Below are 12,202 nucleotides of genomic sequence, written 5' to 3' on the forward strand. Positions count from 1 at the left end.
TCACGCGTGACGTAGGTTACACACATACCTAGTTAAATGATATGTGTCTTGAGTTTAATCATGGTATAAAGTAATAAATCTTTGGATAATATAGAGTCTTGTAAGTCTATTTGTCGCAGGGAATGGCGTCGTCTATCAATGAACTGCTTATAGGCTTCATGAGTCACATTCAAATGACAGTTGGATAGGTTGAGTGTGTGCAGATATTCACAACACGACAGAGACACAAGCACAATGTCATGAATAGCTGTCAATCCACTCAAATTGACTTTTTCTAATAAAGGGTTTTGGTCGATTAACTGAACAATGCATCGTGTCGATAGACTGTAGCATTCACCCAGACTGAGCTCTTTTAAGCCTGTCAGTCTTTGGTCGCCAAAAGCATTGTCTGAGATAAATGCACTGCCATAAAGATCCAATACGTTCAAGGTAGCTGCAGAATCAAACAAAATATCTTGAAGCATAGGGTTAGTAAATGCACTTGTGAAATGAATGCGTAGCTCAGTCCATGGTAAATGATCATGAAACTGTCTTTGTTGGCGTTGTTGCCTTCTTGGTCTATACATGGCATCATATTGTTGACAGAGTTGATTACGCGCATAACAAAACTGAGTCAAGCAAGGGCAAGTGGTTCGGATCATGTTGATAACAGGCACAATATCCACTAAACAATGGTCCAATACAAGCCGACTGATATGAGAGCATTGTGAAAGAATATGAGCTAAATGGGTTGTCTTTAACCCATGAATACTTGACAACTCAAGTGAGTCTAATGCATGGAATGAATTACCACCAGAAACAAAAGAAGAAGGTAATGTCTCTCCATATGCTTCAAGATCTTCAAACGAAGGACCACTTTCACAATAAGCAGTAAAGCAGTTTTTGATAGCTAAATGCTTGAGTTGTTGACTTGTTTTAGGCAAAATTTTGATCAAATCATTCAATTGCACTGAGGATCCAGTCCATTCGAGTTTATGCAACACAGACCCAATGTATTCCAATGCATGAAAAAACAAAGTAGGTGTGCAAATCACATCGGTGAGAACTAAAATGCATATCAATACATACGTATATTTCTTTGTATATATATATATATATATATCTTACTGAGTGTCTTTAGTTTTTGACATTGATGATTCACAAGTGCTGTCAATAACTGTTCGCCATGGATCTTTTGATGTTCAATTACGAGTCGTGTGAGTGGTACTGTATGGAGTCGATTCAGATATGTATGTAAGGTGTGGATCCAAATATGTCCTAATTTTCTATTGGTTAATTCTAAATCGTTCCAAAGATACGCATTGGATATCAAAAAATATCGCCATCGTTTAGATACGCATGTACAACGAGCCAACGAAGCCAAGTCAAGATATTTAAACACTTCAGAGGCAAGGTCAAAAGTAAGGTAATCCAGAATGTCGTTTCTCTGGTTGTGTTGAGACAACAAACCCTCATACACAATACGTTTTCGTGCAGCGTTGTCTGTATGTTTGATTTCTTCCCATGCGAGTGTATAGTCTTTTCGTTCGAGATAGGTTTCACAGGCAATATAACGCCATTTTTGTTGATAGGGGTGTCGTTCTAGCTGTCGATGGCAACTCATAATCACTTGCCGCCAATGACCGAGAGCCAAAAGACATTGGATTTGATACCAGGCACAACTGGCTTGTTGATAATGAAATGTCTCTCCCAACTCATAAAAGACACGATAGGCTTCTGTATAGTTTCCTTGTTGAAACAAGCATTCGGCCACATCGTAGATGTCACTGAATGTTTGACATGATTTCTTTTTTTGTGGTATACTTTTATGCGTGTAACCATCAGTATGAACATTTCAACTACCCAATTACCTTTTTGAAATCATAAAGCCTAATAACAAGAGAGTTGCCATTTTATTATTAAAGATATGAAAGAAATGCGAAAGAACAATGAAAATGGATATGTACACATGAAATAAAATTATATAAAAGAAAAAAAAATAAACTCAGATTTTAGGGATGATGCCGATATGCCACGACATTCTTTTTTGGTTATCGTCTTCGTGCACATTTGAATGCACACACCAGACTCTTTTATGTTGTCTAACTGTTTCCACTGCTCTTTCGTTCTCAATATCTGTCAGCATACTTCTTGAGAGATGGTCTTCCTCTTCCTCCTCTTCTTCTTCTTCTTCAAAAGGGATCAAAGAATCATCATGACCCACTACAATAGCTACTAGTGTATGACACCATCTTAACAACATCCATAAGCCTTCTGCTTTTACACAAGGCACAGCAAGGTACCTTAATCGAGGACATTTAGTCACAATCAGCCGAGCAACAGAAGACGTCAACACATCATACGCATTCAACGTCAACGATAACAAATCCGATCCAAACGTAGGTAAAATAGCATTACTGAGAGCACCTGGATGATGAAAATAGTGCGATATTTGGGTGAGTGTGGGATTCTTTTCAGGCACTAATTCACTGGGAAACACAAAAAAGGAAGGACAACAAGCAAAATACGTGATGGTCTGATTCTTTGAATGGAAAGCTGTCACTTCGTCCAGTGCATCGTCGGGAATATCGGTGGACATGATACATGTTGAATGGCGCATACGTTGTAAACAGCCGTGTAGCTGTTTAGGGTATAGGTTGGATTGGAGATAGTCTAGGCGAGGACACCATTGGAGGATTTGATGATAGACAGTGTCGGGTACATAGTGGTGACGAGGGAGTTTGATGGTCTCTAGAGACAGTCCATACAACTCACAAAATGTTAGAATGGCTTCCGTGCTCACATGGCTGTCTGGAAAAATGACTTTTTTATACACACGTTGTCGGACAAGTTGAAAGGTGTATTTAGAGACAAAGAGCCAAGGTAACAGGTCAGATTGGTCAGTCAAATCAATAATATTTTGTAGTAACTCATTAGGCAAAGACGTCATGAAAGGCAATACAAAGAGAAAAAAAAAAAAAAAAAAAAAAAAAGAGAGAGAGAGAGAGAGAGAGAGAGAGAGAGAGAGAGAGAGAGAAAAGAAGGGGGGAAAAAAAAGAAAGAAAGGAGAGAAGGCTCAATCTATTCGAATACACATGCGCACAAACTTAAAAAAGGTTATTACCATCTCTTTTCTATATATAATAAGATACTTTGTATCTCTTTCTTTTCTTTCTCTCTTTTTATGTCCTTTTTTCTCTTATGCTATATTGTAATAGAATGAATCACATCAAGATGCTTGTAGATAGAGTATGATTCATTCTGTTTGTTGAATCATTTGCATAGACATTGCCTTAATTGGCAATAAGCAGTCCTTGATCGGAGTAAAGTCAATAGAAAAAAAAAAGCATTAAACTGTCTCACGCGAGCCCATTCATAGGCTAACCCCTCTTTCTTTCTTTTTCTTTTCTGTATATATATATATATTAAATGAGTTAGTTGTAATATTCGATGCTATAAGAAAATAGCAGAAAGAAATGAACTCATCCTTAATTTTATAGACAATTTATCAGGCAATATTGAATATAGCCTACAGCAATATGCGGCTATAACTCAAGCACAACTACTGAATACGACGCCTTTAAGGCAACCCAGAACTGTTGCACCCTCTCAAGACATATCTATGGAGGATCCAACGGCATTCCATCTAGCCTATTCATCTTTTCCTCTGATTCGTATGGCTCCTCCTCAATTACATCAACCCACACTGGCAACAAAAGAATTAACTCAATCACCTGTCAATAAGACTGACGAGGATGCTCATGATAAGTCAAAAGCACCTGTTCGTGTGACTCGACCACCCAATGCTTATTTACTCTTTAACAAAGAAATGCGAAAGATACTCAAAGATCAAGATCCTACCATGAAAGTAGCTGATATCAGTAAAGAAGTTGGTTTTCGATGGAAAACCATGCCCAAGGTAACCCAAGTATGCAATAAGACGATATTCAATGCTTGTACAGGAACAAAAAGATCAATATGTGATTCAAGCCAATAAGCTTAAAGAGGAACAAAAAGCACTTCACCCGAATGCCATGTATATGCGTCGATCAAGAGCCGAACTTGTCAAGGCAGGTCATGTCACGAAAGGCTCTTCCAAAGATCAACCCAAGCGTAAACGCCCTAAGCGTGACAAGAACTCAAGCACGCCCAAACACCCCTTGAGTGCTTATATGTGGTATTTAACAGAAGTAAGACCAGAAACGATGCGTAATTATCCCGGTTCGAATGTGGGACAGATTAGCAAATTATGTGCTGATCGTTGGAACAATATGACAGAAGAAGATCGTTTGCCATGGAAGACAAAGGCGCAAGTGGATAAGGAGCGATATGCTCGTGAGATGCAAATCTATGCTATTCAAAATGACCATGCTTTAGGACGTGGTACTCGACAGAAATACCGTGCAGCTGCATTAAAGCATGAACTCTCGTCTTTTATGGATCCTTTCTGTAAGACAATACAACCTCAATCTTCATTGCAACCTTCTTTATTGATAAATGCGCAACCATTATCTCCTTCCAACTCCATGTTGTTGCCCATGAATCATACGCCACGTACATTAAACACACTCCTTCCTTCTGATCCATTTGTGAATAACAATTGCTGATATACCTTGACGAAATAAACTTTTTTTTTTTTCAAAGCATACAAAGACAAAAGATATAAGTAGTTATAGCAACACACGCCACATAGCGTAGGGAGGACAAGACATGCTTTTTTAAGCCAACTGATGTTGTTGGCTGAGTAATGCCTAATTCTTCTTTTGATAAACTAGGTTGATTTGTCCCAGATCTCCAAGGAAACAAGCAAACCAAAGTAAAAATCAACAGGTATCCATACTGAATAAAAAGCTCGACTTGGTCTGGTAGCCAACATAAATGGGTCGATAATCCCTCTTGGGCTAGATCCAACACCATCAGCCCAGGAAATCGGACACCTTGCGCCATACTAAATGTAGGCAATGTCATTTCTGGCACATTGTCTCGATGAATGACTTTACAATAATCATGATCATCCCCCGAGAACACAAGCAATGGTTTCACTTTATCCAAAATCAAGTTGGACAGATGTTCAGGCACTAAGTTTTGGTATTGGTAGCCAGCTTCATTCAGAATCCAGTTCGATCTGCTCTGGCGTCGATAAGGCCCGCATGTCTGTGAAGCTGCTCGATAAAGAGGTATATGCGTAAAAAGCAAAGTACGAGGGTGCTGTGGAATGTTGTCCAAGAGAGGAATGGCTGACTCATTCGAGCAGAGTGACACAGTGTCCAGTACGACAAATAGAAAGCCGTGTTTTTCAAATGTGTAAAAAGTAGGGCCAAAATAGTGTTCAAATCGGTCTACTCGAGTAGCATTGATACGCTGACCAAACCCAATGTCATGGTTGCCTGCCATATAATGAAGATGATTGTTGGGTGGAAAAATAGTATGGAATCGTTGCACTTCCTTATCAAAGCTATCGATGTCATTGACTTATGCTTGCCATTGTGTTCACTTACAAGCCATCATCTTGCCATTCTCGTCCATTGTCCATGAGATCACCTAGAATAATGGTATCTGTTGGTTTCAATTGATAGTTCAAATGCCTATAATTTCGCTTCATATAAAGCGCACTGTAAAATTTAGTGAGTGCCATGATGAGCCAATGGCGTTCATAAGACTTGTCATCGGTCATTTGTGGATCAGCAATCAACATGACCTTGGAATGCTAAAACAAGACTATAAATGCTTTGTGTGGGCTGAACAATAGGCTTACATGGTTTGTAGTTGATAAAGCGCATTGCTTAGCTGAGTACCAAAAAATAAAGTATTCATTCAACAATAAAAGACTTATCCATAAGAAGCACAAGACATGCACTGTCCACCTTGGTTTAACCATACTAAAAGAGAAAAGGAATGTTATCTTTTTTTTTTTTTTTTCCTTCTGAAAAAATTTATTCAAAAAAAAGCCAAGACTCTTGACAGGTAACACAATGGAAATGCAGAAAAGAAAGAAAAGAAAAATAATATTACGCACAAGTAAACAGCCCACAAGTAACAAACGAAATAAATTGTTGCCAAAAGCCTTTTTTCCGTGATCCATCATCATAATCAGCAGCTTCAGGTCGATTAACAAGTTGAGTGTTAGGTGGCTGAGTGCGCCCATAAGGATTATCTTGAATATGGCGTGGCTGCTGTTGTTGTTGTTGCTGTTGCTGTTGTTGTTGATGATGGTGTCGAGAAGATCGCTTTTCAACCAGTCCTCGACCGTTATTTAACAGCATCCAATCATAGACTTCATCATCTATATCACCATGATTCTTGAGTACTTTGGTAAACAAATCTCGAAGGAAATCATAATCTGGTGTTTCTTCAAAGCCTAATTTACGTACATATTGAAGATAGATACCAAATTCCTCTACTCTATAAGTATCTTGTCTCTCTCCCTCTTTTTTGTCTTTCTTACCTGGGAATCCAGCGCATAAATCTTTAATGGCAGTCGTTTGTTTCTTTTCACCTATCTTTTCATATTTCTGTTTATTGGTAGCAGCCTTCAATCCTTGCCAAGGTAAAGAACCTCTTAAGAAGTACATAAATACATGGCCCAAGGATTCTAAGTCATCTCTTCTTGATTGTTCTCTTCCTAAATGGGTATTGATACTCATATAACGAGCTGTACCTGATAAACTCTTTCGTTCACGGTAGGGAATATGTTGCTTTGTTTTAGGATCTCTATATTGTTTGGCCATACCAAAATCAATCAGATAAACCGTGTTTGCTTCACTTGTGCCTTGTCTTCCAATCAAGAAGTTGTCAGGTTTGATATCACGGTAAATCAGGTTGTTTTCATGGACACTTTGAATACGAGTAATCTAGGAAAATGAGTGTGTGTGTTTGCGATATAATCTCTTACTGTACCATATGACGAGCCAGTGTAGCGACTGTCTTGATACTAAACTTTCTTGAACATGAATCAAATAAATCTTCTAGGCTTGGACCTAAAAGATCAATTACAAGTATATTATGAAGACCTTCTTGACCAAAATAATAAGCAGAGGGAATGCCATCTAATCAAGGAGATAAAAAAAAAGGGGGGATATGAGTTTTAGAATTCATTTGGTTTACAGCATTACGAGTGCCAGAAAGGATTTTATAGGTTCTGTATTCGTCTCGTAACTGAGGTGCGTCTGACTTTCGAGGTTCAAACTTTATAGCCACTTGTTGGTTATTTAACAAGTTGGTACCTATAAAGAAGATGGTGAGTTAGGTTTATACGATCCCTCCCCTTTTTTTTTGTGTGTAGGGAGTCATACCTTCATAAAGAATACCAAAACTTCCTTCTCCTAGTTTTCGACCCACTTTATAGTGAACTCCAACAACGTTTGTACTATTACTTGATATTGGTTTTCCATTGCTACTATGACGTTGTGGTGCTGTTGCCATTTTAGTCAGAAAAAAAAAGAGAAAAGAGAAAAGAATAAAAAAATATAAAATATATATATATATATATATTCTTTCTTTACACATATTTAATTTGTCTAAACACACACACACACACATATATACATAATAGTCATTTTATTTAAAATGAACTTAGAGTTCAACTTGAGCAACTTCATACAAATAGGCACCTAATAGTTGTGTACCTTGAACATAGTTGGATCTATCTAACTTTTCATTTGTAGAATGAGCACCCTAAAGAAAATGAGTTTCAAATCATGATCATCATTCGACTTACATCATCACCACGGCCCATAGGCAATAACAAGACATTCTTCTTAAGGGCTTCTTGGAATGATAAAGTGACGGGAATAGAACCACCTTCACGAGTTAAATCAGGCTTGACCTTATAGACAGTTTCTACAGCCTTAGCAGCAGCAACTAGCAAGTTATGGGAGTGAGTTTTGTTATTGCCTAATGTGGCACGACTTACCATAGTTGGGATGTTCGGGACTAGAGAGCCAGTGGTTACCACCGTGAGTGCAGAAGACTTCAAATTGGTTCTTAGAGCCCAATTTAGCGAATTCTTCTTGACAGTACTTGACAACAAGTTCAGTCACCTTTTCAGGTTCCATATCAGGGACAGTACGAATAGAGAATTTACCAGTGACAGCAGCAGGAATGACAGTCTTGTCACCAGGATTGTAAAAGGCACCTTCGATACCGTGAAGAGATAAAGAAGGATTTCTCCAACGGCATTGAAGTGTGTCACGGATATTTTCGTGAATGTTAATTTTGTTACCTACAGCATCATGAAGTTCTTCCATCTTGAAAGCCAAGTTATCATAGGTCTTTTGTTCTTCATCTAATACGAATATCAGCCAATTGGCTTATACTCTTAATGACTTACCAGACAAAGTACGGACTTGCTCATAAATACCAGGAACAAGAATCTTACCATGATGATCCACAAGCTTACTCATGACCTTGACAAGGTCAACCATGGGCTCATGGATAGTACCACCAAAGACACCGGAATGGAGATCAGCAGCCTAATGAATGATTAGAAAGCGGTTCCTTTCACATACGATCACTTACAGGCCCCTTCACCTTCATGTGGAAGTAAGAGACACCACGAAGACCATAGGTCAAACAAGGCTTGGTGGTACCCAACCAATAGTTATCAGAGATACAGACAGCATCCACATCCTTGAAATACTTATCGGCCTCTTGGAAAATAAGAGGATCTAAGCCTTCAGAACCAGATTCTTCCATACCTTCAAGACAGAACTTAAGGTTCACGGGCAATTCAAGACCTAATGCTTTGTGGGCTTCAACCACATTGATCCAACCCAAGACAGGACCCTTATCATCAGTAGCACCACGACCAATCAAGCGGTTCTTTTCATCTTCTACCAATTCAAAAGGATTAGTGTTCCAACCATCTTCCAAAAGAGCCTAACATAAAAAATGAATAAGAAAAAAAACAACACATATAGTGTATTTACAGGTTGAACATCATAATGACCATAGACCAAGATAGTCTTCTTTTCAGGATTGCTACCAATGGAAGCAAGGACAATAGGAGGCAAATCCAACTCTTGTCCATGCCAATCTTGCTTACCAAGGTCACGGGTTTCGACCTGAGCGCCGAGAGCCTTTAATTCATCCACTAAGAATTCAGACATACGAAAGACATCAGGGCGGTGAGCAGGATCGCCACTGACACTAAAAGGAAACGCGTCAGATACACCTTGATGAATGCTCTGTTTTACCTAGGAATGGCAACAGCCTTACGAAGTCTTTCAACGAAATCGTTTTGATGCTTGTTCACGTATTCTAGAAATTGTTCCATTTTTGTATTGAGATTTTTAAAAGAAAAAAAAAGAAAGGAAAAAGAAGAAAAACTTTTTTTTTTATGTGCATTTTATATTCCAATATGGCGTTTATCATCTGGAAAAGATAAACCCGGTTATCAGCCGGCGACTGAATGACTTGGCCGTGCGAAAAAAGAAGGAAAAAGTCACACGATGTAAAGATCAAGTGTAATGACCGGCTTGTTTTTTTTGAGATATTATAGAAAAAGATTATGTTATGCATTTATGTATTTTCTAGTCTAAAATAATAAAGTTTATTTGTAACCTGTGCTACCAAATCCACCAGCACCACGGTCAGAAATATCTAAAGACTACCAAGTAAAATAAGTTTAAGCTAATGGTAAAAGTAACTTACATCGACTTCCATGACTTCAGGTGTAGAAATCTTTTCAATGACCAATTGAGCAATTCTGTCACCACGTTTGACTATTTGGTATCAGCATACAAGATCAATAACTAGATCCATTTACCATCATAATTATCTTTGCTGAAATTAAACATAACAACACCAACAGGGCCACGATAATCAGCATCGATCACACCTGCACCTGTATCTAAATGATGTTTGGCAGCTAGACCAGAACGAGGAGCAACACGACCATAATGACCTTCAGGAACAGCAATTGAGATATCAGTAGGCACAATTACTTTTCCTTGAGCAGGAATGGTAGTATCATGAGCACTAAGAAGAATAAATATGATTTTTAGGCTTAATTCTTACTTACCAGTAGAGATCGTAACCAGCAGCAAGAGCTGAACCTCTGGTAGGAAGTTGTGCAAATTCTGATAGACGCTTCACAAGGAGTTTAGAAGTAGTGGTAGTGGTAGTGGTAGACATGAGTGATAAGCTTAAGAAGAAGAAGAAAAAAAAAAAAGGAACGCGTAGGTGACTTGTTTTCAAGACGCGTCAAGCGTGTTTTTCAGTAAATCCAGGGAGCCGATCTGATTTGATTCAAAAGAGTTTTTTTTTTTTTGTATAGATTCAAAAGAGCGCCAGAAATAAAATAAAAAGTGCTTGGAAATAAATAATCTCGATACAAATTATAAAGTCTATACTTTATGCCATGACAAATAGACCCTTGTAGAATACAGAATATCATCAGGGACTTTTTTCTTTCTGTAGGGGAACTATGTTCCTGTTTTATTTAAAGTCCTAAAGATGTGCAATAAGAATCATCAGAGACTGCAAGAGAACCCTTTAACTCTTTGAGGCACTCATTTCATATAAGCCACTAAACTAAATGTCCTCTATCGTTTTAAATCGTCGTTTTCGCTGCTAAAACACATGTCCGGGCTAAAGACAGGTAGAACATACACTTACATTTCGTTGTATATGGTATACAACATATTCTAACAGACTAACCGCATAAATTGATACAATAGCGATTGATAAAGTAAATGTAGGACAATTGCCTTCATGCAAATATCATAGGAAAAACTCAAACTAGAAAAAAGAAAAGTAAAATGATGTCGATTGAAGTTTGTATGTATATCATTTTAATTTTTTTTTCCTTCTTTAAATTCAATTTGCTCATTTTCAAAATCGTTAAAAGAAAAGTCAACTATTTAGTAGATGGTAAACCCTGTTATATTTATAGCTGTTTGCTTGTATCATGGTGTATCATTGGCAGTAAAGGGATTACGTCTTTAAGAAGAATGCTTCATTTTGCTCATAATTTCGTTAGTTCAGGCGAAGCATTGTGCAAGGATTTACATTGTAATTATTTTGTATGCATATCATAAAATCAAATCAAATATACATTGAATACTTCAAATAAACATAGAATTAAAGAATACTGTGTGGTGTTATTCGGTCCATGCCCTCTTCTGAAATGTCATTTTATTGCTAAGACACACGCTTGTATCGTTGATAGTTAGAAAAAAGCAGTCTTAGGTAGCTACTGCATTCTAAATGCATGGTTCAATACTCGGTTGCCATAAAACGTACAAGAATTGTACAACTTCTCATATTAAACACTCAATTTGGCTGTAAATGGGAACGGAGTTTCTTAAAAAATGCTAATATCATCTCAATCTGTTATAAGAAATGAAAAGAGTCTATTGATTGATCATAGGTATGTTGTTACTCACAAAGTACGTCAAATAATACTGCCATGTCTATTTATAGGTGCGTAAATCTTCATATCGTAATTCCCTTTCTTTCATTCAACAAAAACAAAATGGCATGGTTATGAGAGGCGTAATTGTTTTTGATTTTATGTGCTTTCTTCTTCCGTTTGTGTAACTAACATTGGTCATGCAAATAATATGTTCCTTCAGATATACGCATTACAGTATCAAAGCAGGATGTCTTGGTAGAGAGAATATCATTGCTTATTTTCTAAACGCTAAAAAACGAAGTACTCTCAAGTTGAAAAGAATCTGAGTTACCCTTATTATTATTGATATTTCCCAAAGTGTAACCTTTTTTTTTTTTTTAGTTTGGGGCGTTTTTTATTATAGTGTTAACAGTATTTAAAGAGTACAACTTACGCACTCATGGTATATGATTCAGATGTCCTGTTTAATTCAGTGGCCAGCGATCGTCTCTTTTTGTTTGTTTTTCTCTTGATAAGATCAGAAACTACCAAAAGCATCGATGAAGATCTGCGAGTGATTGAAGGCCTTTTTTGGATGTCTGCATAAACACCATCTTGATAAGCAGCTTTATAATAGTCTTTGTTTTTAAACTCAAAGTCAGAGTAGGCTTCTCGACGTTTAGTGTATTGAGTCACTTGATGTAAATCGTACTGCGTTTTTAATTTGTCAAGGAGACCCATTAGTTTTAAAAAGGAGGGAAAACAAAAAAAAAAGGAGATAAAGAAAAGAAGAGAAAAATAGTTTTTTTTAGAAGTTCGTCATTGTCTTCCGTCCCGTACTTGCATTACCTAAAAAATACCCTTCTTTATGTTTGGTCCGGGAACTCT

The 12,202-nt window shown here is 37.4% G+C and overlaps 7 protein-coding genes across 7 annotated transcripts; 1 reads left to right on the top strand and 6 right to left on the bottom strand.

Annotated features, from left to right (window-relative positions):
• Positions 1 to 32: 32 nt before the first annotated feature.
• B0P05DRAFT_586648 (uncharacterized protein) lies at positions 33 to 1,891 on the bottom strand (the record flags this gene model as incomplete). The annotated part of the gene is made up of 3 exons (XM_051582527.1): positions 33 to 1,045; positions 1,108 to 1,802; positions 1,851 to 1,891. The coding sequence occupies 3 exons, from the start codon at positions 1,889 to 1,891 to the stop codon at positions 33 to 35; spliced, it is 1,749 nt and encodes a 582-aa protein (XP_051435479.1).
• Positions 1,794 to 3,021, bottom strand: B0P05DRAFT_72903 (uncharacterized protein). Its single transcript, XM_051583845.1, has one exon. The coding sequence runs from the start codon at positions 2,927 to 2,929 to the stop codon at positions 1,985 to 1,987; it is 945 nt and encodes a 314-aa protein (XP_051435480.1). The 5' UTR covers positions 2,930 to 3,021; the 3' UTR covers positions 1,794 to 1,984.
• A 387-nt stretch (positions 3,022 to 3,408) lies between these two features.
• On the top strand, positions 3,409 to 4,586 carry B0P05DRAFT_571172 (high mobility group box domain-containing protein; the record flags this gene model as incomplete). Its single annotated transcript, XM_051581359.1, has 3 exons — positions 3,409 to 3,412; positions 3,450 to 3,898; positions 3,942 to 4,586. 3 exons carry the CDS (start codon positions 3,409 to 3,411, stop codon positions 4,584 to 4,586), a joined length of 1,098 nt encoding a protein of 365 aa, XP_051435481.1.
• Positions 4,587 to 4,914: 328 nt separating this feature from the next.
• On the bottom strand, positions 4,915 to 5,524 carry B0P05DRAFT_457129 (Metallo-dependent phosphatase-like protein; the record flags this gene model as incomplete). Its single annotated transcript, XM_051573954.1, has 2 exons — positions 4,915 to 5,434; positions 5,478 to 5,524. Coding segments are annotated over 2 exons (567 nt in total), but the record flags the coding sequence as incomplete, so codon positions are not given.
• A 341-nt stretch (positions 5,525 to 5,865) lies between these two features.
• B0P05DRAFT_539602 (kinase-like domain-containing protein) lies at positions 5,866 to 7,407 on the bottom strand. Its single transcript, XM_051577967.1, has 5 exons — positions 7,272 to 7,407; positions 7,092 to 7,202; positions 6,877 to 7,025; positions 6,425 to 6,830; positions 5,866 to 6,376 (listed from the first exon to the last, which is right to left on the bottom strand). Exons 1-5 carry the CDS (start codon positions 7,399 to 7,401, stop codon positions 5,988 to 5,990), a joined length of 1,185 nt encoding a protein of 394 aa, XP_051435483.1. The 5' UTR covers positions 7,402 to 7,407; the 3' UTR covers positions 5,866 to 5,987.
• A 112-nt stretch (positions 7,408 to 7,519) lies between these two features.
• On the bottom strand, positions 7,520 to 9,274 carry B0P05DRAFT_539607 (uncharacterized protein). Its single transcript, XM_051577968.1, has 7 exons — positions 9,174 to 9,274; positions 8,907 to 9,126; positions 8,497 to 8,856; positions 8,309 to 8,450; positions 7,892 to 8,263; positions 7,697 to 7,839; positions 7,520 to 7,653 (listed from the first exon to the last, which is right to left on the bottom strand). The coding sequence occupies exons 1-7, from the start codon at positions 9,251 to 9,253 to the stop codon at positions 7,552 to 7,554; spliced, it is 1,419 nt and encodes a 472-aa protein (XP_051435484.1). The 5' UTR covers positions 9,254 to 9,274; the 3' UTR covers positions 7,520 to 7,551.
• A 2,422-nt stretch (positions 9,275 to 11,696) lies between these two features.
• On the bottom strand, positions 11,697 to 12,142 carry B0P05DRAFT_539613 (uncharacterized protein). Its single transcript, XM_051577969.1, has one exon. The coding sequence runs from the start codon at positions 12,053 to 12,055 to the stop codon at positions 11,765 to 11,767; it is 291 nt and encodes a 96-aa protein (XP_051435485.1). The 5' UTR covers positions 12,056 to 12,142; the 3' UTR covers positions 11,697 to 11,764.
• Between the last annotated feature and the right edge of the window lie 60 nt (positions 12,143 to 12,202).

The sequence above is a fragment of the Gilbertella persicaria genome (assembly GCF_025201335.1).
Source record: "Gilbertella persicaria strain CBS 190.32 chromosome Unknown B0P05scaffold_17, whole genome shotgun sequence".
In the NCBI taxonomy this organism is placed as follows: domain Eukaryota; kingdom Fungi; phylum Mucoromycota; class Mucoromycetes; order Mucorales; family Choanephoraceae; genus Gilbertella; species Gilbertella persicaria.

What these genes read in the sequence shown, in the direction of transcription:
- B0P05DRAFT_539607 (XM_051577968.1), bottom strand. Translation starts at nt 9,253, where the DNA reads ATGGAACAATTTCTAGAATACGTGAACAAGCATCAAAACGATTTCGTT. An exon ending in GCAAGTCCGTACTTTGTCTG is followed by an intron (nt 8,264 to 8,308) that starts GTAAGTCATTAA and finishes TATTCGTATTAG; the next exon opens with ATGAAGAACAAAAGACCTAT. An exon ending in TCCCGAACATCCCAACTATG is followed by an intron (nt 7,840 to 7,891) that starts GTAAGTCGTGCC and finishes ATAACTTGCTAG; the next exon opens with TTGCTGCTGCTAAGGCTGTA.
- B0P05DRAFT_72903 (XM_051583845.1), bottom strand. Translation starts at nt 2,929, where the DNA reads ATGACGTCTTTGCCTAATGAGTTACTACAAAATATTATTGATTTGACT.
- B0P05DRAFT_539613 (XM_051577969.1), bottom strand. Translation starts at nt 12,055, where the DNA reads ATGGGTCTCCTTGACAAATTAAAAACGCAGTACGATTTACATCAAGTG.
- B0P05DRAFT_539602 (XM_051577967.1), bottom strand. Translation starts at nt 7,401, where the DNA reads ATGGCAACAGCACCACAACGTCATAGTAGCAATGGAAAACCAATATCA. An exon ending in TTTTGGTATTCTTTATGAAG is followed by an intron (nt 7,203 to 7,271) that starts GTATGACTCCCT and finishes TCTTCTTTATAG; the next exon opens with GTACCAACTTGTTAAATAAC. An exon ending in TTTATGCGCTGGATTCCCAG is followed by an intron (nt 6,377 to 6,424) that starts GTAAGAAAGACA and finishes CTTATAGAGTAG; the next exon opens with AGGAATTTGGTATCTATCTT.